The 23,528-nt window shown below is 42.2% G+C and overlaps 2 protein-coding genes across 2 annotated transcripts in view; one reads left to right on the plus strand and one right to left on the minus strand.

The window, feature by feature from the left end:
* Positions 1 to 1,651: 1,651 nt before the first annotated feature.
* On the plus strand, positions 1,652 to 18,760 carry LOC127229455 (probable small intestine urate exporter). Its single transcript, XM_051194559.1, has 12 exons — positions 1,652 to 1,720; positions 7,028 to 7,157; positions 9,653 to 9,852; positions 10,688 to 10,921; positions 11,008 to 11,095; positions 11,524 to 11,610; positions 12,992 to 13,110; positions 13,220 to 13,381; positions 14,344 to 14,476; positions 14,553 to 14,700; positions 16,173 to 16,263; positions 17,754 to 18,760. The coding sequence occupies exons 2-12, from the start codon at positions 7,067 to 7,069 to the stop codon at positions 17,886 to 17,888; spliced, it is 1,488 nt and encodes a 495-aa protein (XP_051050516.1). The 5' UTR covers positions 1,652 to 1,720; positions 7,028 to 7,066; the 3' UTR covers positions 17,889 to 18,760.
* Positions 18,761 to 21,239: 2,479 nt separating this feature from the next.
* The window catches only part of Slc17a1 (solute carrier family 17 member 1), a 36,173-nt gene continuing 33,884 nt past the window's right edge, over positions 21,240 to 23,528 (minus strand). Inside the window, exon 13 of the mRNA XM_051194560.1 lies at positions 21,240 to 21,728. The gene's annotated coding sequence lies outside the window, so the exon portion shown is untranslated. The remainder of the gene's footprint in view (positions 21,729 to 23,528) is intronic.

Consider the following 23,528-nt stretch of genomic DNA (forward strand, 5'->3'; position numbering starts at 1 on the left):
TGTTCAATTGCTGTTAATGTTAACAATACGTTTTATTATAAGCACTTCTTGCAATATTAATTTTTCTTTCAAATAAGCTAAGGCATGGAGGGCAGGGCCACTTGACTTCCTAACAAACAGTTTTTAGGTTTTTCTGTGGTACCCTGGTTGCCTTGGTAGAAGGACAATCTGCCCGATAGCCAGCAACCCTCCCTTTATGCCAGCCCTACTGCTTTCAACACCCCAAAGACCACTTGAGAAAGAAAGTAACGTGGCAACCACAGCTGCCAGCTGCTCAAACATAAGCCTAACACTTCCCTAGACTGTTTCAGAAGCCTTTCACTCGCCAGAGCGGGAGCGCTGCCCACTGCCCATGACCACAGAAAAAAATCTATGGTCGGTTCCTACAATCCTTTGCTTGCATAAGCCCCTTCCAAGGATGCAAGTGTGGTTCATTTGGAGGAAGCATCCATCCTTTGGAGGATGGGGCAGACTCCCTTGCTGTACCTTGTTGTGTCTACATTAGCAGGTTACATTAGCAGGCTGTGTGGTTCACTCGCAGCTCGGATGTGGCAACATGAGGCCCCCCGCCCAAGGAAGAACTTCTCTCAAGTGATCTATTCTTACCTGTTTGACTTTTACCATTTCAGGGCAGGGTGAGCTGGTAACAGGAAGAAAGGGGGAGATGACAAGAGGGTGTGAGGATGACAGCTGCAGCTGTGGAACAGTAGCACCGGTTACAGTAGAGACGGCATAGGCAGCAAGTGGTGGAAGGGTAGAGATGATGAGAGCTGCGATGAGCTGAAGACAAGAAAAAGAGGTCATTGAAAGAACCTCAGAGAGCCACCAAAGGGTTTCAGATACCATAGGTCCATTAGCCGTATAGCAGTCTCTGTCAGTGGCTCAGTTCCTGAATGATATAGCACCATCACTGTAGGACCTGGGGGCCCAGTGCCTGGGGTCTGTAGACAGCTGCAACAGCAGAAGGTGCTGCTGGCTGTGTTGTGCCCACCGCTGCTGGAAGCTGGGGAGGGCAGTAGCTGCCAAGTACTAAAACCACTAAATTAATCCAGGAGCAGTAAGCCTCTAGCCTGAGAGCCATAAGTACCTGGCTATGATAAAGGCAGTAGGTCAATAGCTGTGCTCTGTATAAAACTGGTTCCGTTAAAAATGGATATGGTAGAAATAATGGCCACATAGGAGACAAGATGTAACCCCATCTTTGAAGGCTATAATACCTCTGAGACCATGGCAGGTGAGCTGGTCAGAGGGGTGACATGATAGCTTGGCGGGGAAAGATATATCACTGTGTTGACAACTTGAATTCTGTCCTTGGGATCAGCATGCTGGAAAGGACGGACGCACTCTTGAAAGTTGTCCTTTGACCTCCACGACCGCACATGTACCCACACAGACTTCAACACATCAATAAATAAACATACAAATGTAAATTTCACAATGACTCAGGCAGAGTATCAGGATCCTTTGGGTATCAAGGAAGATATATGTGACTCCAGATGAAATCCAAGTATGAGGAAGATTCAATGAACTTGATCTGTTTATCAATTAAGTAATAAAAACAAAGTTAAACATTAAATGGCCGAGCCAATAAAGTCCTCCAGTTGCTAAGATAAGGGCTAAAGGTTCTGAGTAATCATTTACTCCTAAGGGTTAGACAACTGCAGAAAGCCGAGAAACTGATAATGACCGGAACCAGAGCCATGCACTCTACCTTCCTCAGGTTTGCTTTCAAGTCCTTGCTGTTTTTGCTGGTGTGGGAATGGGCCTTTTCCTGTTGAGATTGTAGGTGTTGAGCAAGACTGTGCTTCTCTTGGGAGATGGTTCTAAAGAGTGAGACAGGATGCTGTCTTTTCCTAAAACAAATGAGGTCCCTGGGAACTCCAGAAGAAGAGGGAGGGAGGAATTCAGGGTGGGGGAGGGAGGAAAAGGGGAAAGATCGAGAGAGAATATTGTCTGAAGCAATTAGAAGTAAACAACATCAACTCAGGGTTCACATTTCTAAGAGTTACTGAAACTAGAAAATTAGACATAGCACTCCTGCAATTAACTTGCTTTTGTAAGATACACTAATTTAAAGAAACAGCATTAACCAACAGGTTGAGGCAATAAAGGCTGATATCCTAAAGAATATTTTTAACAATCTTCAAAGATTAACTTAACCTAAACAGACCACGGGAATTTACCTGGAGAAACGGAGGAAGGAAACAAATAAAACTCCATATGGCTTCATGCAGTGATTCAGAGCCTGGGCAAGCAGCATTTTTTGGAAATGTGGATGACTTTAAACGGTTGCTGTCTTTTGGGAAAACGTCTCCCCACCCACATCTCCACACCTCCGTTGGACACACTCTCGCCTCAAGCCACCTCCAATGGCTACTGCTCTGCCTTTCTCATCTCCACACCCATCACTTTAGCATGTCTTACTGGCTTGTTTCCAAACACACACTAAATGTGGGCTTTTTCGAGGGAGGCAGCTTGGCCCAGGCACCATCTATTGCACACAGGGTCAGAACAGCTGCCGCCAAAGCCTGCCCTTCCCAGTCCTCCTGCATGTGTCACACACTGGCTAACATCATTCCAGTCCCTGGCCAGGCCTATGGGACTCAGGCCTATGCTGTGGCCCCTGCCTGCGCTTTGATTTCAGCTCCTACCTTGAATCTCCATTCTCATCCTGTGCTAGCGGTATCAGATGGCCATCCACCTTCAAAAGCAAGCCACTTCTTTTTTCTTTTGCTGCCATGCTCATGTGCAGCTGGACTTCCCTCTCAGCTCAGAGATAGCCACTGGGTACCAGCAGACTAGGTGGTTAGACTAAACAAAGCAGATGCTCTCTCTGTCAGTGTTAGCTCCTTAGTCATTATCATCCATACTCTCCTGCTTCCTTCCCAGCTATGCCATCCTTGCTTTATTATTATTATTATTAGTTGTTGTTGCTATTACACCCTTCCACTCACCATGTGTCCTGCATGCTTTCCATAGGCTTGTCTTTTTGCCTCCATCAGTCTTGTTCCACTTATCTCACAAACTCAAGAAAGTCCATTTTCAGGCATACATGCTTCTGGTGAAGTATATATAGAAAGCAGTTAGTGAGAGCCAAGACCTTTAGTCATGCTGGAGAAAGCCACGAGAGCAGAGCATTCCATTGTTTCCACAAATGTTTACTCAATCCATGAATGGAGCAGCGGTCAGTGAGCTCCTCAGCATTGCTTCACTGGGAGGGTCTGTAAAGCTACAGAGGAAAATGCTTCCCTAAATTCTGTCTTCAGTTCCACGAGTGGTAGACATTTCTGTTCAACCAGTCTCCCTAAGGTGTGAACAAGAGTCAGCACCTCAATTTAGCTTTTCCAGCAGATTTCTTAGGCTTGACTTACTTGATTCTGCCATTCAGTGTTGGTTTGGATTTAAGCTGTTTGTTAGTTTATTTCTGAATTCTGATGTAGGCTGGCAGACTCATCAGCATAACCACGGATGGTGTAAGTCTGTGACTGTTTGCTTTTAGCTGTAGTAATGACATGCCTGGGAATTAGGTGACGTTTGCAATGACATTGAAACACAAGATCATCTCAAACCCAGCACATGCTGCATATATGCTTTAATATGAACAGATTTTATGTTCCCTAGAAAGCAGGTGAAGAATAGCTTTACCTCACCAAAAACTTCATCTACCCTTACTCTTCTTTATTTTGGCTTGGCCCTCCAATTTCTATGTTCATTCTCAGGCAGTAAGAAGTTCATTTCAGACTCCAGATAATCCAATCTCATAGGCTATAGGCCTAACACAACAGAGAGCAAAAAGTTCCAAACTTTATCTAAAGTAAAGATTCCCAATTTCAGGCTGCACCCTGGAGGGAAGGGGGTGTTTTGATAACCTTGTGTTCCCTTTCTTTGTTAGCCACTCCCATCTCCTCTTATCCTGGCTGAAGCTTCTAACCCTCCTAGGGCGGGGCTAGAGCGATTGAGGTAGATATGAGGCAGGCAGTGTCTTTTTGACTGGGTGGAGAGCCCGTGCCGCATCTTTAGAACACCTCTCTGGGGACTTCAGGGGTCCTTCTCCTGTCAGTGGTGATTTGTGCCTTTTGGTACTTTCCTCGGCTATTGAGCATCTTTTACACTGTGCTCTTGGGCCGATTTTAGAAAGCTGTGACTTTGATTTCTCTCAAGTTATCCACATCCATTTGACACAGGATGTGTGGGTCTGTACCCTAGGCACAGAAGGCATCACATGCTTTCAGCATGGGGTGGGTGCTTTCTCCTCTATGCAACATACACCCACAGTTACAGCTTGTGCCCTCTGGATTCAAAAGCATATGAACTGACCAGTTCCCTTCTCTCTGTCTCTTTGTTTCCCTGCCTCTGCCCCTCCCTGCAACAAACTTAGTTGGGCATACATGTAACCCTACAAATGCCCCCTAGCAAGTAACAGCTATGAGTTGGTCCTGCTACTCTTCCTTTTTTTTGTAAAATCTCAGTGTATAAGATATTCCTTCTGCTTGTCTATCTCAGATGGTTTGTGCCCCCGAGTTTGGTTCAGTAGCCTCTTTCTTCTGAGACCTCTGAGGTGGTCCTTTCCAAGTTCAGGTAGCAGTCAGCATGTACTATTTTCTTCTCAGTATGTGTTCAGGTGGCAGACAAGAGTCCCATTACACACACAGAAACATACAGACACATGCACATACATATATACATGAAGATGTCATCAGAATGAACATAGAGACACACATACACATACACATACACACAAGGATGCCATCAGAATGAAGAATTTCTATGCCCTATGGGTTGTAATCAGAGTTGTTTTTTTGTGTGTGTGTGTTTGTTTTTGTTTTTTTTTTTTTTTTGTGTGTGTATATGTTCCATTCAGGACCAAACATTCTGTAGTCTCTTATTTTTCACACTTTGACTAATTGTGTTTCTCTCTCTGTTTGGCTGCAAATAGAGGCTTCTTTGAATAGGATTATAAGATATATTAATTTATGTGTATATTATGCCATTAGAAATTTATTCAGTAATATGCCCATTCAACAGTAGAATAGCAGTAGGGCATGTGGCCTGTCTAGCTATAATCACAAATTATTGGCTGGTGAATGTTGCCAGGATTGAATTTCTTCTTGTGGAGTTGGCCTTAAATACAAGCAGAATGTAGTTGGTTATATTCATGATGTCTATGCCACTGTTGTTCTAATGGGCATGTGTGATGACTTGAATAAGACCCCATAGTCTCAAGCATTTGAAATCTTGATCCTTAATTGGTGGCACTGTTGGGTAGTGCTATGCCCCATGTGGCTTGCTTCTGCAATCTTGACTAAAGACAGTGAAGGATGAAAAAATGACAGACACACAAACAGAAAAGCTAGCGATGAGTAGGGTGTGCATCCTCTGATGGAGCTGCACCTGCTTCTCTTACAACCCAGAACCTTAGCATGCTTATTATGTACATCACAAGGAAAAGTTAGCTAGTCTTGGTGTGAGGTCTTTGTAGGCAAGGTATCTGAGGCTCTAAACATCCAAGAGGAGGGAGCTGTAATTTCTAGTAGTTTTTACATGCACTTGATCAACCATCTGTAAACACTGGTACTTGGACTATACTAAAAAGACTTTGTCACTTTCAAGCCTCACCCACATGGAAAAAGACTTTGTCATCTCCCATGGGTCTGAGGCCTTGATCTTTGTGTGGCTGTGCCCATGTCAATAATACATATTTATTCAGGACTTCATTCATTCACAGCTTCCTCTGCTCCCTACAGGATAGGGTTGGAAGGTGTAACTGTGCTGGAGAGTGTTACTGAGGGCAAGCCTTAGGGAATATTCTACTCCCAGTGTGTACTCTCTGCTTGGTGCTTGCAGTCCAAGACGTGAGCCCTCAGCTTCCTGCCCCTGCTGTCATGCCTTCACTCCACTATTGTGGGTTTTTTTTTTTTTTTTTGAGACAGAGTTTCTCTGTGGTTTTGGAGGCTGTCCTGGAACTAGCTGTTGTAGACCAGGCTGGTCACGAACTCACAGACATCTGCCTGCCTTTGCCTCTGCCTCCTGAGTGCTGGGATTAAAGACATGTGCCACCACTGCCTGGCTCTACTGTGGGTTCTAATCCTCTAGAATTGTACACTCAAATAGACACTTTTCTCTGTAAATAGCTGTGGTCATGGTGTCTTATCACAACAATAGAACATTAATTAAAGCAGCATGTCTTGCCTGGCCAGTAGTTATTGCGGCTTGAAAAATTTGCAGCTGGGTAAGGCTGATGATCTCTTTTCTCCTCTGGTACTGTGCATAGAACCTTCCAGAACCGTGAAGTCTGTGTGTATCAAAAGAACCTAGCTATAATCCTTGATTTTTCATTAGGGGCTTCCATCTCAGACAATGTAGTCTGAATTCAAAACCCCAGTTCTCTAGGGATTTTCAGAGTCTCTATTTCTAAACTAGAGGCTGGGGAAAGTGCAGAGATTCTTCGAGTTTGGGGCCTGTAGGGCTTCTGGCTGTGGGTTAGGATCTTCCTGTAATCTTATTCCTGGCATGGGCCTAGCTTCATCCTTCATAGTTCCTTGGCCACACTCCAGCACATCTACAGACCCTGCCTTTTTGCCCTGGCACTGCATCACAGTAGAGGTAATGCATGGCTCTAACTTTTCATTGCACCCATGGAGGTAGCTTTTTCTAGTTTGGAGCAATGTGCCTCAAAGGACAACTGTTTGCCCTAGTTTACCTAGTCTAATTGGTTTTTAAGGGACAGTTTCTACCACCCCAGAAAATTTAGCCTGTTGGAATCCTCCAGATAAAATTTCAAATAAGTGGTTTAAAATTTCATGTCCAGGTATTACAAATACTGGTTTAAAAACAGGGACTACACAGATATAGAAAGAATCTTATGGTTGATCTAGACAATCCAGGCTAGATTCCCCTTTTCAAAGACACAGCTAATAATAATAAGCCCTCACATTTGATTACCGACAGAGCCAAAGATGGGGACCACATCATATAAGATACAGGATGCTTTCTTGTCTGGGTTTGCTCTTACATGCTTTCATTTCAGACTTAAGTAGATGCTGGACCTTAGAAGGAGAGAGACAAAATGTCTACTGGAGCAGACACCAAGGCCAGAGGGGGAGACATTCCCAATGACAGCAATTTAAACACGACCCAAGAACAATCCACCAAGAAAGGTAAACTCATACACAGACCTCTGGCTATGAGAAAAATAGGATCTATGTCACTTAACTTTCTTTTTCTCACTTCTGCCAATAGTCAACAGAGCTTAATAGTGATAAAGCATTTTTACTCATAATTACTTCATTTCTCACAGGTAATCTTGAAGGCATACAGAACAGATAAGAATCATGTGGCTATTATTTGGAAGTGAAAACAAAAACTCAAAATTACTAAAAAACAAACAAAACCCCCAAAACAAAAACAACAACAAAAAACCCAACCAAACAAAAAACAAAACATACATAAAAAACCAACTAGCCAATTGTAACGAGTACGGTTTTTCCGCCTGCCGCCACCCGGTCTTGTCCTGCCGCTGCGCCAGCCCCAAATAATACACAGAGACTCTGTATTTGATATTATACTGTTGGCCAGGTACTAGTTTCTTATCAGCTAGCTCTGCCTTAGTTATTAACCCATTTGTGTTAATCTATGTATGTCCATGTGTTCTTCTTACCGGGAGCCGGCTGCCGCATACTGCTCTCCCCAGACTCTCCATCTTGACTCCTCCTTACTTCTTCCTATTTCTTCCTTGTCTCCTAGTCCCTCCTATCTTCCTTTCCTATTGGCCAACAGTGCTTTATTTATTAACCAGTATGAGAAAAATATACAGAATGATATCTCCCATCAGCCAATAAACCCGAATCACCTCAGAGAAGATTTGAAATAGGAAGCTGAGCTTGGCCTTTGGCCAAGGGTTGAGGTCTGTTTAAATCATTTAAGATCACTGTCAACTTTCCCTCCTGAAAAAGCTAACAAGGACAGAATGATAGACATGTACACAAACTAAAAACTCAGCTCAATTACATATGCTAAATTGCAATTAAAGTAAAATTCTAGTTAAAGTAGCAAGACAAATTGTTCTGTCCTTAGAAATAGCTTGTGAGTGAGAGATTATTTTATGAATGCAAGGAAAGTCAAATGTTAGCATCTGCCATCAATGCATTATGTGAATGCTTCAGTTCTCATAGACGTACCTACTCACAAATCTTTTACAATGCTGGTGAAGTACAGGAGCCACAAAGACTTTCAAACCTTGCTATTTGTTGAGCATCTGAGATGGAGATCCAGGTGACTGACTCCAAGATTAAAAGACAGTATATAAAACCTGTGAATATTAAAATAGGAGTAGGATATTTAGTGTGGTTGAAGTAAATGCCTCACTCACAAGCAACAACATAAAGGAGTGTTTCCAGTAAATTCTGATCTAGCAGGAATGCTCTCCCCAACATGCTGATGGACAAAAAGAAAAGAAATGATATCAATGTTGCAAACAGTAGAAAGAATTGTTTTCCCACATAATTTGCACGTATATGTGTACATATCATCTGTTTGTCTGTCTATCATCTATCCAACCAAAGCCCAAGGGGGAGAAAAAAGATGAAAATGACAGGTACTGGGCATGGTCACACCTGTAATCCTAGCACTTGGGAGGCTGACATAGTAGGATCTTGAGTTTGAGACCAGCCTTGTCTGCATAATAAGACCCTATCTCAACAAACAAATAAATAAATAAACATAATAATAAGCTTAATTTATTCTAGAAGCAGCACAAAGTACTTGATGAAACCTACAGGGGCTTAACTGATGATTATAGTTTCATGTTGGGGCAGAGAAAAGACGTAAGTACATGGATGAAGCATGGAGAAGACAACTTGCCACCCTTCTTAATGGAATATGACATGTCAAAACAACAGTGACCAAAATTCCACTTTAATTTTCAGAAGGAGGTCCTAGACTTAAATGGTCCTAGACGTAGTCCAAAGGTGGTATCTGTCAATCCTGAATTTAACAAGTGCATCTCCACATGCAAGGGTGTAGTGCTGGCTACTCCAGCTTTGTCTGCTCCCTGGCTGAAGCCTGGAAGCTGTAAACTCAGAGTTTGACCACAGTGACCACATGTTACCTCTGCCTCCCAGCTGTGGTCAAACTAAAGTAATTGGAACAGAGGCAAGCATTTTGCAGGCCTAGATTACAGTATATAAGATGAAGACGATACACAACCTAGCACTAGCCTGCCAATCATATTAGTCCTTCAAACCTGAACAAGTTAAATATCTTACTTTTAGTAGTTATAAATGACACTGGTATCAGCTGTTTAAGCGGGGAATTAAGAGTCATTTTCAATCCCCACCACCACCACCACCACACACAATACACACAGCAATCTCAGTTTCCTGACAGTTCCGAATCTGCTCTTGCCCTTGATGGCTCATTCCAGAGCCTTGAAAACCCCATCTCTGATACTGGCACTCCATATATTCTTTAAGGCTCTGCTTCCAAGGAACTAGCTTTCTCTGTCTCAGGAGAATGGAGCCTCCCGCAGAACAGTATTTGGACTTCTTATACTTCCAAGAACCAAGCAGATGCCAGCCTTTTGCTTCCTTCAGACCTAGAAAGCATAGGAAGAAAGCAGACTGACTGTATGATTTTTTGTCTCTTTTCCTCCTAGGCTTCTGTTCACTGCGACATGGTCTAGCTTTCATCTTGCAGCTCTGTAACTTTTCAATTTATACCCAACAAATGAACCTGAGTATTGCCATAACAGCTATGGTGAACACCACAGCAGCATCCAGCCAGCTAAATGCTTCCACAGAAAGACCTCCCGCCAACTCCCAAGACTTCTGGAATGAAACACTACAAGAATCTAAGGTAGTGATACGTTTTGTGAGAGCCTGAACTATTTCTTTGATTCAAGAACCATCTTATGAGCAAATGAAATCCGTTTAGCATGAGAACATAATGCATATATGAGAAGATTTTTATCTCTCTCTATTTAGAGTCTATAAGTGAAACCATGGCTAAGTCAGAGCGAAACATGGTTAATCATCCAGTAAAAATAAATTCTTCTTCTACAAGGATGAAAGCCATCGCTAAAACAGGTTCTCTTCCACATAACGCTCAATAGCTCAGCTATGATGGTTTTTTTTCTTTATGAGCTTTCTCTTCTGTCTGTATCTATTATATAATATATATGTGTATATATATATTACATAAAAATATAGTAATTTATATAGAACCTATATGGATATGAATACTATATGTGTTTGCCTTTCTAAGGCAGGGACTTTCTATATTAGTCTTTAAGCTCATTATCTTCCTGCTTCAGCCTCCTAAGTGCTTGGATTCCAGGCATGTATCAGCATGGACTTCCATATTTTAATTAGTTAGTCTATCATGTCAGGTGATAAGAAAGAGTATGATGTGCATGGTCTTAGATTTTTTTTCCTTGTGAGACTGGTGGATTGGAAGAATTGAAGATAGGTTAAAATAGACCTCAAATTGCTTTTTGTGTCTCAAATCTTACAGTCAATAGTTAACTGCTGAGCCAGGTGTGGGACATTGTTGTAATCTCAGGACTTTGGAGGTGGGAGCAGGACTAAGAGAACAAAGTTAGCCTGGGCTGGCGAGAATCTGTCTCCAAACAAAAATGAAATGAAACAAGCCATTTTTGCAGCCAAACAACAAAGCCCTCCTTGTCGCCTAGGCCCCCGTGTATGACTGGACTCCTGAGATCCAGGGAATCCTTCTCAGCTCCCTGAGCTATGGATCATTCTTAGCTCCGATCCCCACTGGATATGTGGCTGGAGTATTTGGAGCCAAATATGTGGTTGGAGCAGGCTTGTTAATTTCTTCAGTCCTGACTCTCTTCATTCCACTGGCAGCTGATGCTGGAGTAGCCTTGCTTATTGTACTTCGTGTCATCCAAGGCATAGTTCAGGTATCAAGATCTTCACCAGGTACAACTGGCACATATCTATATTCTAGAATTATCTCATATCTCTAAGAATGGATAATTTTCCCCAGGTTATGGTATTAACAGGTCAGTACTCAATATGGGTCAAATGGGCTCCCCCACTGGAAAGGAGTCAACTCACCACCATCGCTGGATCAGGTAACTGGTATCTTAATCTCATTTTATAAGCACTGCCCAAGAGTACTCAGCAATGAACTATTAAGAGTTAGCCTATCTTCATAATCCTTGCTTTTTAGAAATAGACCATCTTTTTTTTTTTTTAAAAATCAAGTCAGCATGTTAACAATGTATCAAACATTCTTGGATTTTGAATACATTCATTTCTTTTACCCTCATAGTAACCTTATAAATCATCTAAGGAGTGTGTACACAGTGTAAAGAATCCAAGACACAAATAGACTGATAGTGTCAGATTATACAGTCCCTGAGTGAAGGAGCAGGGTTAGTATTGTGTTAGTCTGGATAGAAGCCCAAACCCTCAGGCACCATCACTCAACTCTGTAGGAAACTTGCTGAATCCCAAGACCAGCTCTCATCCCTATAATGTCCTTTTATCTTTTGCTCAGGGTCAATGCTTGGGACCTTCCTTGTCCTCATTTCTGGTGGTCTCATTTGCCAGACATTCGGGTGGCCTTATATTTTTTATATTTTTGGTAAGTTTCTTTTTTAAAAAAAATCTCAAAATGTCTATGACAATGAATGCTGGGCATCTGTGATGAACATATCTCTGGTTATCCAAATCCTAACAGGTTGCATTTATGTAAAATTGGCAATGTTCAAAATTAGTCATTGTGTAAATCTTGCTGATTTATAAAAGAGCATCTAAATTTTAGTATTCAAGGGTTGGGAGAGATGGCTTAGCAGTTGGGAGTATTTGCTGCTTTTGCAAGGACTCATATTCAGTTCAAAGCACTGACAAGTTGGCCCATAACCATCTATAACTCCAATTCTAGGGGACCCCACACCCTCTTCTGACCTCCACAGGAACACATACACATATGCAGGCAAAGTGCTCATGCATAAAAAAAATAAAACAAATAAATCTGAAAAAAACTAGTATGAATTTTAGTAGTCTGAATATATGGTTGAGTAACCTTATGACTTTAAGACTTCCAGTATACACCTTTCTGAGCTAGGGAGATGGCTCAGTTGGTAAAGTGGTTGCCATGTAGGCATAGGAACTGAGTCTGATTTCCAGAACCCATGTTTAAAAAATGGGTATAATGGTGAACATCTGTAATCTTAGCACTGAGGAGGCAGAGACAGGGAGGGCCTTGAACTTGATGACAGCCAGCCCACCCTCCTTGATAAATCCCACCCCATTGAGAAATGTTGTATCCAAAAACTAGGTGGATGACATCTGAGAGATGACATTCAAATTTGATGAGCCACACAGTACTGATGATGTTGAGTGTATTGGATAAATTTTTGATGATGATTAACTTCATTCTACATGTAGAAATGGTCTAGGTAATCCATTGCACATAAAGCAAGAATGATAAACCAAAGGCAGGAAAAGGCTCAACGAAGAAGAGAACTTTGCAGTACAACCAAGTGGAGGAGTGCCCACTGGTGCTCAGTTGTGAGAGAGAAGTGCACGAAGAGCTTGTATGGATCCTCAGTGGGACAGTGTGTGTGTGTGGTATGTGTGGTGTGTGGTGTGTGGTGTGTGGTGTGTGGTGTGTGTGTGTGTGTGTGTGTGTGTGTGTGTGTGTGTGTGTGTTTCAAAGCCTCTGTGAATGTGTTGGTTTGAAGCACTTGTCATTCTTCCTGAAGTCCCATGGAACTACTGGTGACCTCTAATCTGTTTCTCTCATCATCTGCCTTGGTTCATGGAGTCACTGGAGGATGTTCCTCCCTAGAGGACAATGAAAAAAGGCAGCTGCCCTCAGGCATAGGCAAAAGCAAGTTACATGAACAAGACCTAAGTCAAGTGGTGGCAAAGTATCCTCCATGACAGTGTCATTCAAGCCACAGAAATCATCACACTGAAAGAAAACACCCATGCAATGCTGACTGGGTCTTCTATCGTAGGTGGAATTGGCTGTGTCTGTTGCCTGATCTGGTTTCCTCTCGTATATGATGACCCACTGAATCACCCCTTTATCAGCCCTGGTGAGAAGAGATACATTGTGTGTTCATTGGCTCAAGAGGTACATTGAAGAATTTCCATGTCTTTTTCCCTGGGTGTCTCAGAGGTAGTTGTAGCAGGGAAGCTCCTATCTTGTGATAGAGGGGACAGTCACGTGTGTTTTCTTTTAGGATTGTTCGCCAGGCTGCTCACTTCCCATTAAAGCCATGGTCAAATCTCTCCCACTTTGGGCCATTGTAGTGTCTTATTTCTGTCAATACTGGTTGTTATCCACCATAATGGCATACACACCCATATATATCAGCTCTGTACTTCAAGCAAACCTCAGAGATGTGAGTACAAAGAAGGTGCACCCAGTTATTGTGTTTCTCTGTACGATCTCTCTCATGGCCACGGGATGAGGGATTAGGCCAGGACTCCTTACAGGAAATGCAATTAGGATTCACATTAGTGTGGTCCACTGCTTACTTGAGCAGAGGCATGGTTCCAAATCAGGTCATGGTGTTATACTCTTAAAAGTCCCATACAAAAATTCTATACTTAATGCAGTCAGCATTTATAAACAAGATATTCTATTGGCAGCATAAACTTTTCTAAATTTAAAAATGATTAATAAATCCTGTTGCAAATAAGACATTAGACTTCTTTTCCTTCCTTCGTTCCTTCCTTCCTTCGTTCCTTCCTTCCTTCGTTCCTTCCTTCCTTGATTTTTTTCCCCTGAGATAGGGTTTTGCTAAATAGCCTAGGCTGCTAGGCTGGCCTAGAATTTACTAAGTGGCCGAGGTTGGCCTCCAAATCCATGTCTTTTTACCTCTGCCTCTCCACTGTGGGATTACAGGTATGTACCACCAAGACTAGCTCAACATCTTTAAAATAATTATTTCTACATGGTCTTTATATATGAAGACAGCCTTTGTCCTTTGCTTTTATTAAAAATGATTGAAGCCAGGTATAGTGCATGCTTTTAATCCCAACACTTGGGAGGCAGTAAGATATGTGTGAGTTTGAGCCAGCCTGCTCTACATAGTGAATACTGGGTCAGCTAGGACTACATAGTAAGAATGTATATATATATATATATATATATATATATATATATATATATATGAGTTATGTGAATATTTTCCCTCCAGAATTAAAGTTAAATGAGAATTCCAGTAACAAAGAATTTAACTTACACTGAAAGTGACATGTATAATGCAAAGCCATAGACACCGCCCATCCATCAGGATCAGTCAGGGACATGATGGGAAAGTGAAGAGGATGATTGTACTTACCTAGCTCCAATCTCCAGAGTGGAATCCTGTCGGCCCTGCCCTTCGTGTTTGGCTGTGTCTGCATTATCCTTGGGGGCCTGTTGGCAGATTTTCTCCTCTCCAGAAAAATTCTCCGACTCGTAACTATCAGGAAGCTCTTCAATGCCATAGGTAAGAGCCAAGCTGGCTGCTAGGTGGCTGTGGGAGCTCGGGACCCTCTTTTTAAATGTCTGTTGCTCTGCTGCAGGGGTCCTTGTCTCATCTGGAATCCTGGTGCCTCTGCCTTGGGTCAGATCCAGCCGCATCACCACAATGGCCTTCTTGGTTCTATCATCTGTCTTCTGCAGCCTCTGTGATTCAGGAGCCCTCATTAACTTCTTAGATATTGCTCCACGGTAGAGACCCCTTTGACTTATTCTCATAGAAGCTCAGTTCAGTTCCAAGAACCCTATCTACCCTTGCTCTGATGCAAAGGTAAAAGATAGTATGTTCATCAGGTCACTGTAGATAGTAACATCAATGCTACATCTCTGTAATTCCTGGAAGGGGCTCTAGGCTAGTCGACCATTGTGAATGCAGCCTTTTCTAGGCGGCCATACAGACACCTCACCTGACAATCTCTTCTGAAGAAGGCAGTGGATACTGGTTACTGGAAGGTCTCAAGAGATCCTGTCATGGAGGCCTGTGCAAAGCTTAAATAGAGGGAGAGGGAGTTGAGAGAAATGGCTCAGCTGCTAAATACTTGTCAGTCAAGCATGTTGACTTGACTTTCACCCCCAGAATCCACATTAGAAGAAATAAGATAAAATAAGCCAGAGATACACTTGTAGTCCCAGTACTGGGAAGATGGAGAGAGGCAATGATCCCTGTGGCTTACTTGCAGCTGGCCTACCCTACTCGGCAATTTCCAAGTTAGTGAGAGACATTAATTCCAAAGGAAAATGTGGACAACACCTGAAGAATGATACCCAAGGTTGTCCTCTGGCCTGCACATGGAGCTCACACATATACATGCATACCAGCAAACATGTGAATACATATACATCTACAAAAATAAAGGGAAAAGACAGAACCAGAGAAAAAGCATTATATCTGGTCCAAGTCAGGCCAAAGATAACTGAGACCAGACATAAGACTTCTGGGGTCTAATCCAGGCAACTTCATCTTTACACGATGAGTCACTGAGACATGTGGGAGGTAAGCCAGTCTCAGAGAATAACCATCTCATCCCATGAAGGTCTTTGATGCAGAAGGAGACTTTTGTATCCCTAAACAGGACTACAAGCTGGGCTCAATAAGAAGAACCAAGAAGTTGACATGGTAGCATAGACTACCCTGGAAGGGTTGAGCCTGTAGATAGGAGTACAGGTATCATTAGTTAGCATACTTTGTTCAAGTTTAATATACAGCATCTTAAGTGTTATAATTTTTAAAATGCCACCAAGAGAAGTCACACCATACAACAGGACTCACATATGAGGTTTATTGGAAGAGGAGAGAGAAGAAAGGGGGACAGAGATGGCAACAGAGACTAGTCGCTGGGAATGAGAGTGGTGGAAGAAAAGGGGAGAGAGGGAAAGAGAGCGAGAGCGAGCGAGCGAGAGAGAGAGAGAGAGAGAGAGGGAGAGAGAGAGAGAGAGAGAGAGAGAGATGGGTAGGGTCCTTTTGAAAGGGAACATGATAAATGTGCACTGGAGGTGTTTTTAGTGTCTGCAATCGAGGGCATATCCTGTCAGGACCACAAGGGCACACCAGTATAGATGCCAGAATACTAACACTAAGCATCCCCAGAGATAAGCATAGAGATACCACAGTGCAATGAAAACAAGATGAGTCCTTTGCTTACATGAAACCATCCCCTCCCCAGGTATGCTGGCTTTCTCAAAGGACTTTTGCAAGTCTTTTCTCGTATAGCAGGAGGCATAGCTCCTACTGTTGCTGGATTTTTCATTGGTCAGGTAAGATTAAACACTGTAAGGAATATTAATAAAAGAAACTGAATGGTGGTAGTTAGTAGAAGTCAGTCTATGGTGTGTTAGTTCCTCAGCGAGGAAGACTTCAAAGCTTATGAGACTGGTGCCCTAACATACTCCATTCCCAGCTCAACTTATATAGGGAAATTCCATATTCCATGTGTGTGGTGTGTGAGAATGCTTAGTGTTGTGGGTTATGGTTTGTGAGCTCTTACAAGATGAGCTCCTCATGTTAAAATCTCACATTTCCAGTAATATTCGAGGCATTTCTCCTACAGAATAGTATGAGCATCCATCGTTGTTTACCTCAAACTTAGGGCTCTCAGAGTTTTTGAGAGGTTTTCAGTGTTATCATCTTGAATGTTCTGGGAAAACTAGGATGAAGTGGTTTTCTGTCTAGGAAGGTAACCAGTCTTTGGAAGTTGATGAGCAAGATGTTTAGTGAATGACTGAGTGGAAAGTTCCCTGAACCACACACCTATGCTCTGCCATTCATTGAACTCACTGCTCTTTGGTCAGAGCAGAAACACCCCTGACCAGTGAAGCTGGGATGGTGGTTTTCATTCTGAAGTTTTCCATCCTGGAGATGCATATTGATGCAGTTAAAATAAGCAAGGCAATTTGGTACATACTTGTAATTCCAGCACTTAGAAGGCCAGTTTGGTCTACACTGTCAGGCCCTGTCTCACAAACAAATCCCTAAAAGAAGAAACAAACAAACAAACAAACAAAACAAAAAACAAAAAAAGTTCTTATAAACAAATAATTAAACATGATGATTTTTGCCCAAGAACTACATAGATACACATCTCACATGGAAAAGGATGTCTGTAAGATTTATGAAAATCCCACTTCTAGCTTTCCCATGACTTTTTTTCAGTAACTCGGAAAAATACAGGAGGTTAACAAAGAAAGGATTTTTGTTTTAATGAAATCAAGTCACTTCTTGCCTTTGAAGCTTCTATTCCTTTCTAGTCTCTGAAAACAGAGTTAGGGATTGCTTAAAAGGAAACATTTTACATAGACCTTGTTTCTCTTGCCAGTTGTTTTAGCAAACAAATATACAAAGGTCCCCCCAACCCTACTCTATGAAATCTAAGTGGAAAAATTTGTCAGAAAACTAAATTATAGACATATTTGGTGGTAAGTGCTGAGAGAAGAGAGTAGGAAACAAGACCAATTTATCAGTGTGGTCTAAGAAGGAATCTTTGAAAAGGTGACATTAAGTGAGTACTTGAAAGAAGTGAGGGTGTCAGTCAAAAGAATGCCTGGTAGGAAAAGTTGTCTAGCAGAGGGAAGGGAGGGTGTGATGGCCCAATGTAAGACATGTGGCAGTATACTCCAGGAGAAAGATGGGAGTCATGAAGGCTGGGCTGAGTTAGGAGAATGAGCATCAAAACATAGAACCACAACTTTTCTGAACTATGGTATAAGAAGAAAACCACCATTATTAACAAGTAGTTTCCTGCCTCCAGGATCCAGAGTTTGGCTGGAGAAATGTCTTCTTGCTGGCAGCTGCTATTGATGTAGTAGGCCTGCTCTTCTACCTCATCTTTGGTCAAGCAGAGGTACAGGACTGGGCTAAGGAACAGATATTCACCCATCTCTGAGAGAAGTGAGCAATGTGTGAGATCCTGACACATCCCTTCAAAGATCTGCTTTTGTGCCTTGGCTGTTAAAGCCATCTAGCTGGAAGGGACTTCATTTCCAGGATCATCTCAGAGATCCTGGCTATGAGATATTAAAGGTAATTTCCCCCCACAATTTGAAGTTTCACAAGGGAAGGAAAACATTAGTTGTTTATAACGGTATGCTCCTGGAAGCACAGTTGTGTCTGACTTTCTACGAATACTCTATACTTTTCCCTGTTGCCATGATAAAAGCATCAAGGGCTGGAAGGCAATTTGCCACCAAAGCTAAAGAGGAACGCAGAAGTACAGGTGTGATGAGTTGGAACCATGGGAAAGTGATACCACGAACTCTGTAAGTTGTCAACAAAAGAGACCTGACAGCTTGGAGAACAATGTCTGCATGCTGAAGTCATGGGGCAGGAGGCCAAAGTGGAAAGTTGCTCTCATGTTAAGTGACGAGATTAAAAAGCCAGTGCAATGTGTGTAGGGTGTCTAACTGAAAGCAATGAGAATAAAGAACAATGAAGAGTAAATCTCTCATGCAAAAAAGAAATGAACTTTCTTCAACTAATGCAAGATGGCTAATAGAATTCAACTATTCCAGACAATTTTCTGTCTGTGGCTTGGTTTTGGATCAAAACCACTTCTAGAATATAAACACCACTCAGGTACTCTCTGGAGTCAACTCTTCCATAGCTACCTTCTTTCTTTCCACTTTGACCTGGGCCCCTCATCTCGATGTGGATCTGTGTAAATCCTTTATGCCTTAGTCTTAGTGAGCAGACATTGCTTTGTGTGTCTCTGATCTCATGCACTGCTTTGCAGCATCAGTCTCACGCTGGCTGCCCTTTGCCTGCTTCTTTGACTCTTATGGTTTCAGCCACGGTGCAATGAGTCTCATTCAATGGCGAATGTCTTCTAACAAAGTCTATAAGACCCATGCTTGCTCCAGCTCATTCTGCAGTATGCATGTATGGTGTCTCTTTGCATTAAGAATCTGCATGGGTGACACAGTAACTACAAAATAGGACATAAGCTCTCAAACACTAAATGAATATATCAGTGTGTATGAAGATATGGCAGACATCACAGTCACACACAGCTTGAAATAGCTCAATATCACAGGAGGATAGATAGCTTTAATAAAATCACAAGCAAGTGTGCAGTGACAGCTGTGGAATACAGAATAAGGAGGGGCATATCTTACTAGAATAAGTAAGTGTCATGCACTAATTCAATGGTGAATGGTGGCCATCAGCATTACACATCATCAACTGAGCTGGTATCCAAAAGTCAGCTGATATAGAAGGCCAATGGAATGAATGCTCTAGGGAGAATTTCTGGGAAGATCCACAACATATACAAAGGTTTGATGGTAAAAAAAAAAAAAACCCAACAATAAAACAAACAAACAAAACAAAACCAGGAGTGAATAAGAGCAGAATTGCAGAATTGGCTGGGAGACAGTTAAAGAGGAAAAATCAGGAGTGAAGGAGAGCAAACTGGGATGTGAGGAGGTTATAGAAGTATTGAAGCCAAGAACACCTAGGGCATTGTGGACCCAGGGAAGAGTATTTGTATGTTAAAAATCAGTGATAGTGTTTTAATGGAAAGGGACATAATCAGGCTCCTGATTTTCAGTGGCCACACTGCATAAAAATCTTGGTTATGAGGTGCCAGTGCAGTCCAGGAGAGTGGTGGTCTGTGACATGGGTGGAGCGGGGTAGTGAGAGATAAGCAAGTATAAAGCCTGACCACACTAGTACTCTATGAGAGAGTGGATGGTGTCCACAGCAACAGTTGCATTTTGGTTTGTTGTTAGATCAATGGGGATGCTTCTCACAATGATAGCAACATGCACAATGAAGACCACAAACAGACAAGTGGGCACAAAAGTCTGGATAGCACATGTGACATTTGGGGTCCAGTATGAATTTGGTAACAAATTTTCAATTTTCAATGAGATTGCCTGGGTGAATAGTATGACATAAAAAAGAGAAAGCCTATGACTAATCCTTCAAGATTTCCAGTGTTTAATGGTCAGTCAGAGGATGATTAGAGAAGGAAGGGGGCAAGGACAAAGAGAGGAAGGAAGGCAGAAAGGAAGAAAAGTATAAAAGGCAAACCAAGGGAATACTATTAAGATGGAGAAGTGGGAAGAATGAATTACAAAAAGAGGTGATCAGTCAGCATGACATCAATCTGCAGAGATCAGGCTGATGAGGAGAAGGCAGCATGAGAAGAAAGGGGTCCATTCCTGAGACATTGGAGGCAAAAGAGTGGGATGGAGAAAGGGGATAGGATCTAGGATCAAAGAAAGTTTGGAGTGAGCTTGTTGAAGACCCCCGAGGCAGAGCTAGTTGAGAAATGAAAGTGTCAGAAGCAAAAACTTCAGGCATGAATGGAAAGTTCCTGGAAGAGGGATAAGGAAGGACTGTTGTGATCTAAAGCCCAGCAAGGAAGATAACAAGAATGGAATGGAGGTGGCATTGCCTTCTACTGACAGTGCAAGTTCATGTCCATATTTGCTAGTGGGAAACCCAGGGAGGGTTTCATCTAAATATCCTTTCTTCTGCTTGGAAGCACAGAAAGTGTGTAAGTGGGTTGTGGGTAAGGCAAAGGCTACAGTATTCTTACTAGACAGAAGAGAGGCATGGCAGAGATGCCCTGCTGGTGGCCAGACAAGGTCATTGCCTTTCATACAACCCCTGGAACACCCATCCATTCTTCCTCTTCTTGGGAACTAGGGCATGCATTGTTTGACACATCTTTAGTGAGGTGTTGGATGCCATTTACAGTAAGTACTAATAAATCTTTGATAAGTCACTTATTGGAGCATCTCTGGGGTGGTATAGAAGACCGTTAGGGGCACAAAAGAAATAGGAAAGTGTCCTACTTTCTGCCCTGTTGTGACAAATACCATGACCAAAGCAACTTATAGGAGGAAGAATTTATTTGATTTGCACATCTGGTCACAGTCTATCATTGAGGGGAGTTAGGACAGGAACTAAAGCAGGGGCTTGAAGCAGAAACCAGGGAGGAATGTCACTTGCCATCTCACCCACAGGTTCATATTTTGCTAGCTTTCTTAATCAGCCTAGGACTATGTCCTCCAGGGTGGTGCTGCCCTCCATGACATGCCCATAGGCCAATATGATATGACCAATACTGTGATTGAGACTCCTTCTCAGGTGACACTAGTTTATGTCAAATTGACAGTTAAAGACAATGGGAACAGGAGAAAAGGAACCAATTTTGCCACAAGTTTATATGCCTTGCTTTCAGAGCCCATGGGCTCTTTTTTCTTACAGTGTTACAGTATCAGAAACCTGGTTGGGACACTTTCACTCTCTTTGGCAATCTTGGAACTGACCCAGGTCTCATTTAACACAGAGTCAGCTATACAAGGTCTTCATTAATCCATCTCTTTTCCTTACCATGACTCTTTTCTTTTTCTTTTTTTTAAATATTTACTTATTTTAATTTTATGCATACAAGGGTTTTGCCTGCATGTATGTCTGTGCACTGTAAGCATGCAGTGTCTGTCGGGGCCAGAAGAGGGCACTGGATCCTTGTATGTAACTCCTTGAAACTGGAGTTAATCATGGTCATTAGCTGCCATGTGGGTGCTGGGAATCAAACCCAGGTCTTCTGGGAGAGCAGTCTTCTTAACTGCTGAGCCATCTTGCCAGTCCCTATTTTTTGTTTGTTAATCAATTCGTCTTTAGCTGCTGCATATAACAACTTTGACTACTCCCTGGGTCCGTCAAAGAGGAAGGTGATTTTTTTTATATATATTTTCTTTCAAAATGGGCCATCCTGAAAGAATAAAAACAATTTAAGATTTTTTAAAATGGTTTGTATATTTACAACAAAGAGGAATGAATGTTGAAAACTGAAAATGAAATGAAGAAAACCAAAGCCAAACCAAAAGGCCTTTCATGAATTTGTGAAGTTTCATCTTATGCTTGAGTACTGGGTCATAGAAGAAGATAGATAGTAAATCCACCTTTAAACTCAGACTTACAAGTTGTTACATATAATACACACTGCAAAAGAAGCACACAGACTAAAGTGGATGGAACTGGCCCCTCAGGATCCTCATGCCACCAGCCTCCTGGTGTTGGTGGCTTCCTGGGGACGGTGGTCTCATTCAGGGTCCTCAATAAGGACTCTGACCTCCTGCTTCACAGGTGATCACTTTTCTATTAACTTTTGTAGGAAAAAGAAAGCAAAACACACAGAGATGTCACTGGAGAGTCCTTGCACCCAGAGTGTGCCAACACCTCAAAGAAATTAGTGTAGGCTAGGAAATCTTTCTCAGGTTGTCTTTCTTGTCCAGTGACAGGTTATCCATGACATTTTCACTTGATCCCCAATGAACGTAAAAATAACTATGACTTCCAGGTGCCACCTTGCCTCCTTCCTCTGCCCTGCCCTGGAACATCTATGTGAAAACATCTGACTGACTGCAGCATTTTGCCAGGGTCAGTCTTGGGGTATGAAGACGCTCAGTGCTATGTGTTGAGGCTGCACCCTGGAAACAAAGCAAGCAAAGAAAAAGCCGCTGTGTCACAGAGTTGGCACCCCCATAGTTTGATATCGCTGCTCTCAAAACAGCACATAACATTTATAGTAATAATAACTACATTCTGTGTCCCCAAATCTCAGCTTTTAATAAACAAATTTGTTATTTTAAAAATGAATATAAAAGTATTCTTGGTGATCCTTCACCAAGCACACACTCCAACTTCCGTGTCTCTGCACTCAATCACCATCTGCCCTTTCTAACAATCATTTCTGCCACCTATAGAGGTTACTGTCTGATGGATTGCAGTAAACCTGGCCTTTGACTGTGAGCAGACATCCACACCAACTCTTCTGTGTGCAGACACCCTGTGTAGAATATGCAAAGAGGTTGTGGCCAAGATGCTAAACCAGGATGTCCACCCAGGGTCCTAACTGGAACAACAATGGAGACGGCACACATCATTCTGTTTTCTTTGTAATGTGTCTGTGTTTTTCTGCTTGGTTGATTTGATTTTGTTTTTGTTATTTTGAGACAGGGTTTCACTATATAGCACTAGCTGTCCCAGAACTCAATATATAGAGTCTTGATGGGGGTTGTCCTTCTGTGTATGTTTCTCTTATAGGTTAATGAATAAAACACTGTTGGCCAATAAGGCAGGAAAGTAAGTGGGACTAGGAGAAGAGGAGAATTCAGGGAAGTGTAGACAGAGAGGAGTTCCAATACTACCAAAGGAGTAACAACATGCCTGGGTGTTACCTGATAAGCCACAGCCTTGTGGCAATACCTAGATTGATAGAAACGGGTTAATAATTAAGATAGAGCCAGCCAATAAGGAGCCCAAGCCACTGGCCAACAGTTTTATACCTAATATAGCGTTTGTGTGTTTATTTGGGTCCAAATGGCTGCAGGAAGCTCAAACAAGAGCCTGGCTTCAAACTCACAGAGATCTGCCTGCCTTTGCTTCATGAATGTTAGGATTAAAAGTGTGTGTCTCCATGTCCAGCCCTGTTCTGGTCTTTTTAAAATTGATTGTACTTATTTTTGACTTAAATTTTCATTGCATATATTCAATGTATATGGCACCTAAG

The sequence above is a fragment of the Phodopus roborovskii genome, unplaced genomic scaffold, assembly GCF_943737965.1.
Source record: "Phodopus roborovskii unplaced genomic scaffold, PHOROB, whole genome shotgun sequence".
Lineage (NCBI taxonomy): Eukaryota > Metazoa > Chordata > Mammalia > Rodentia > Cricetidae > Phodopus > Phodopus roborovskii.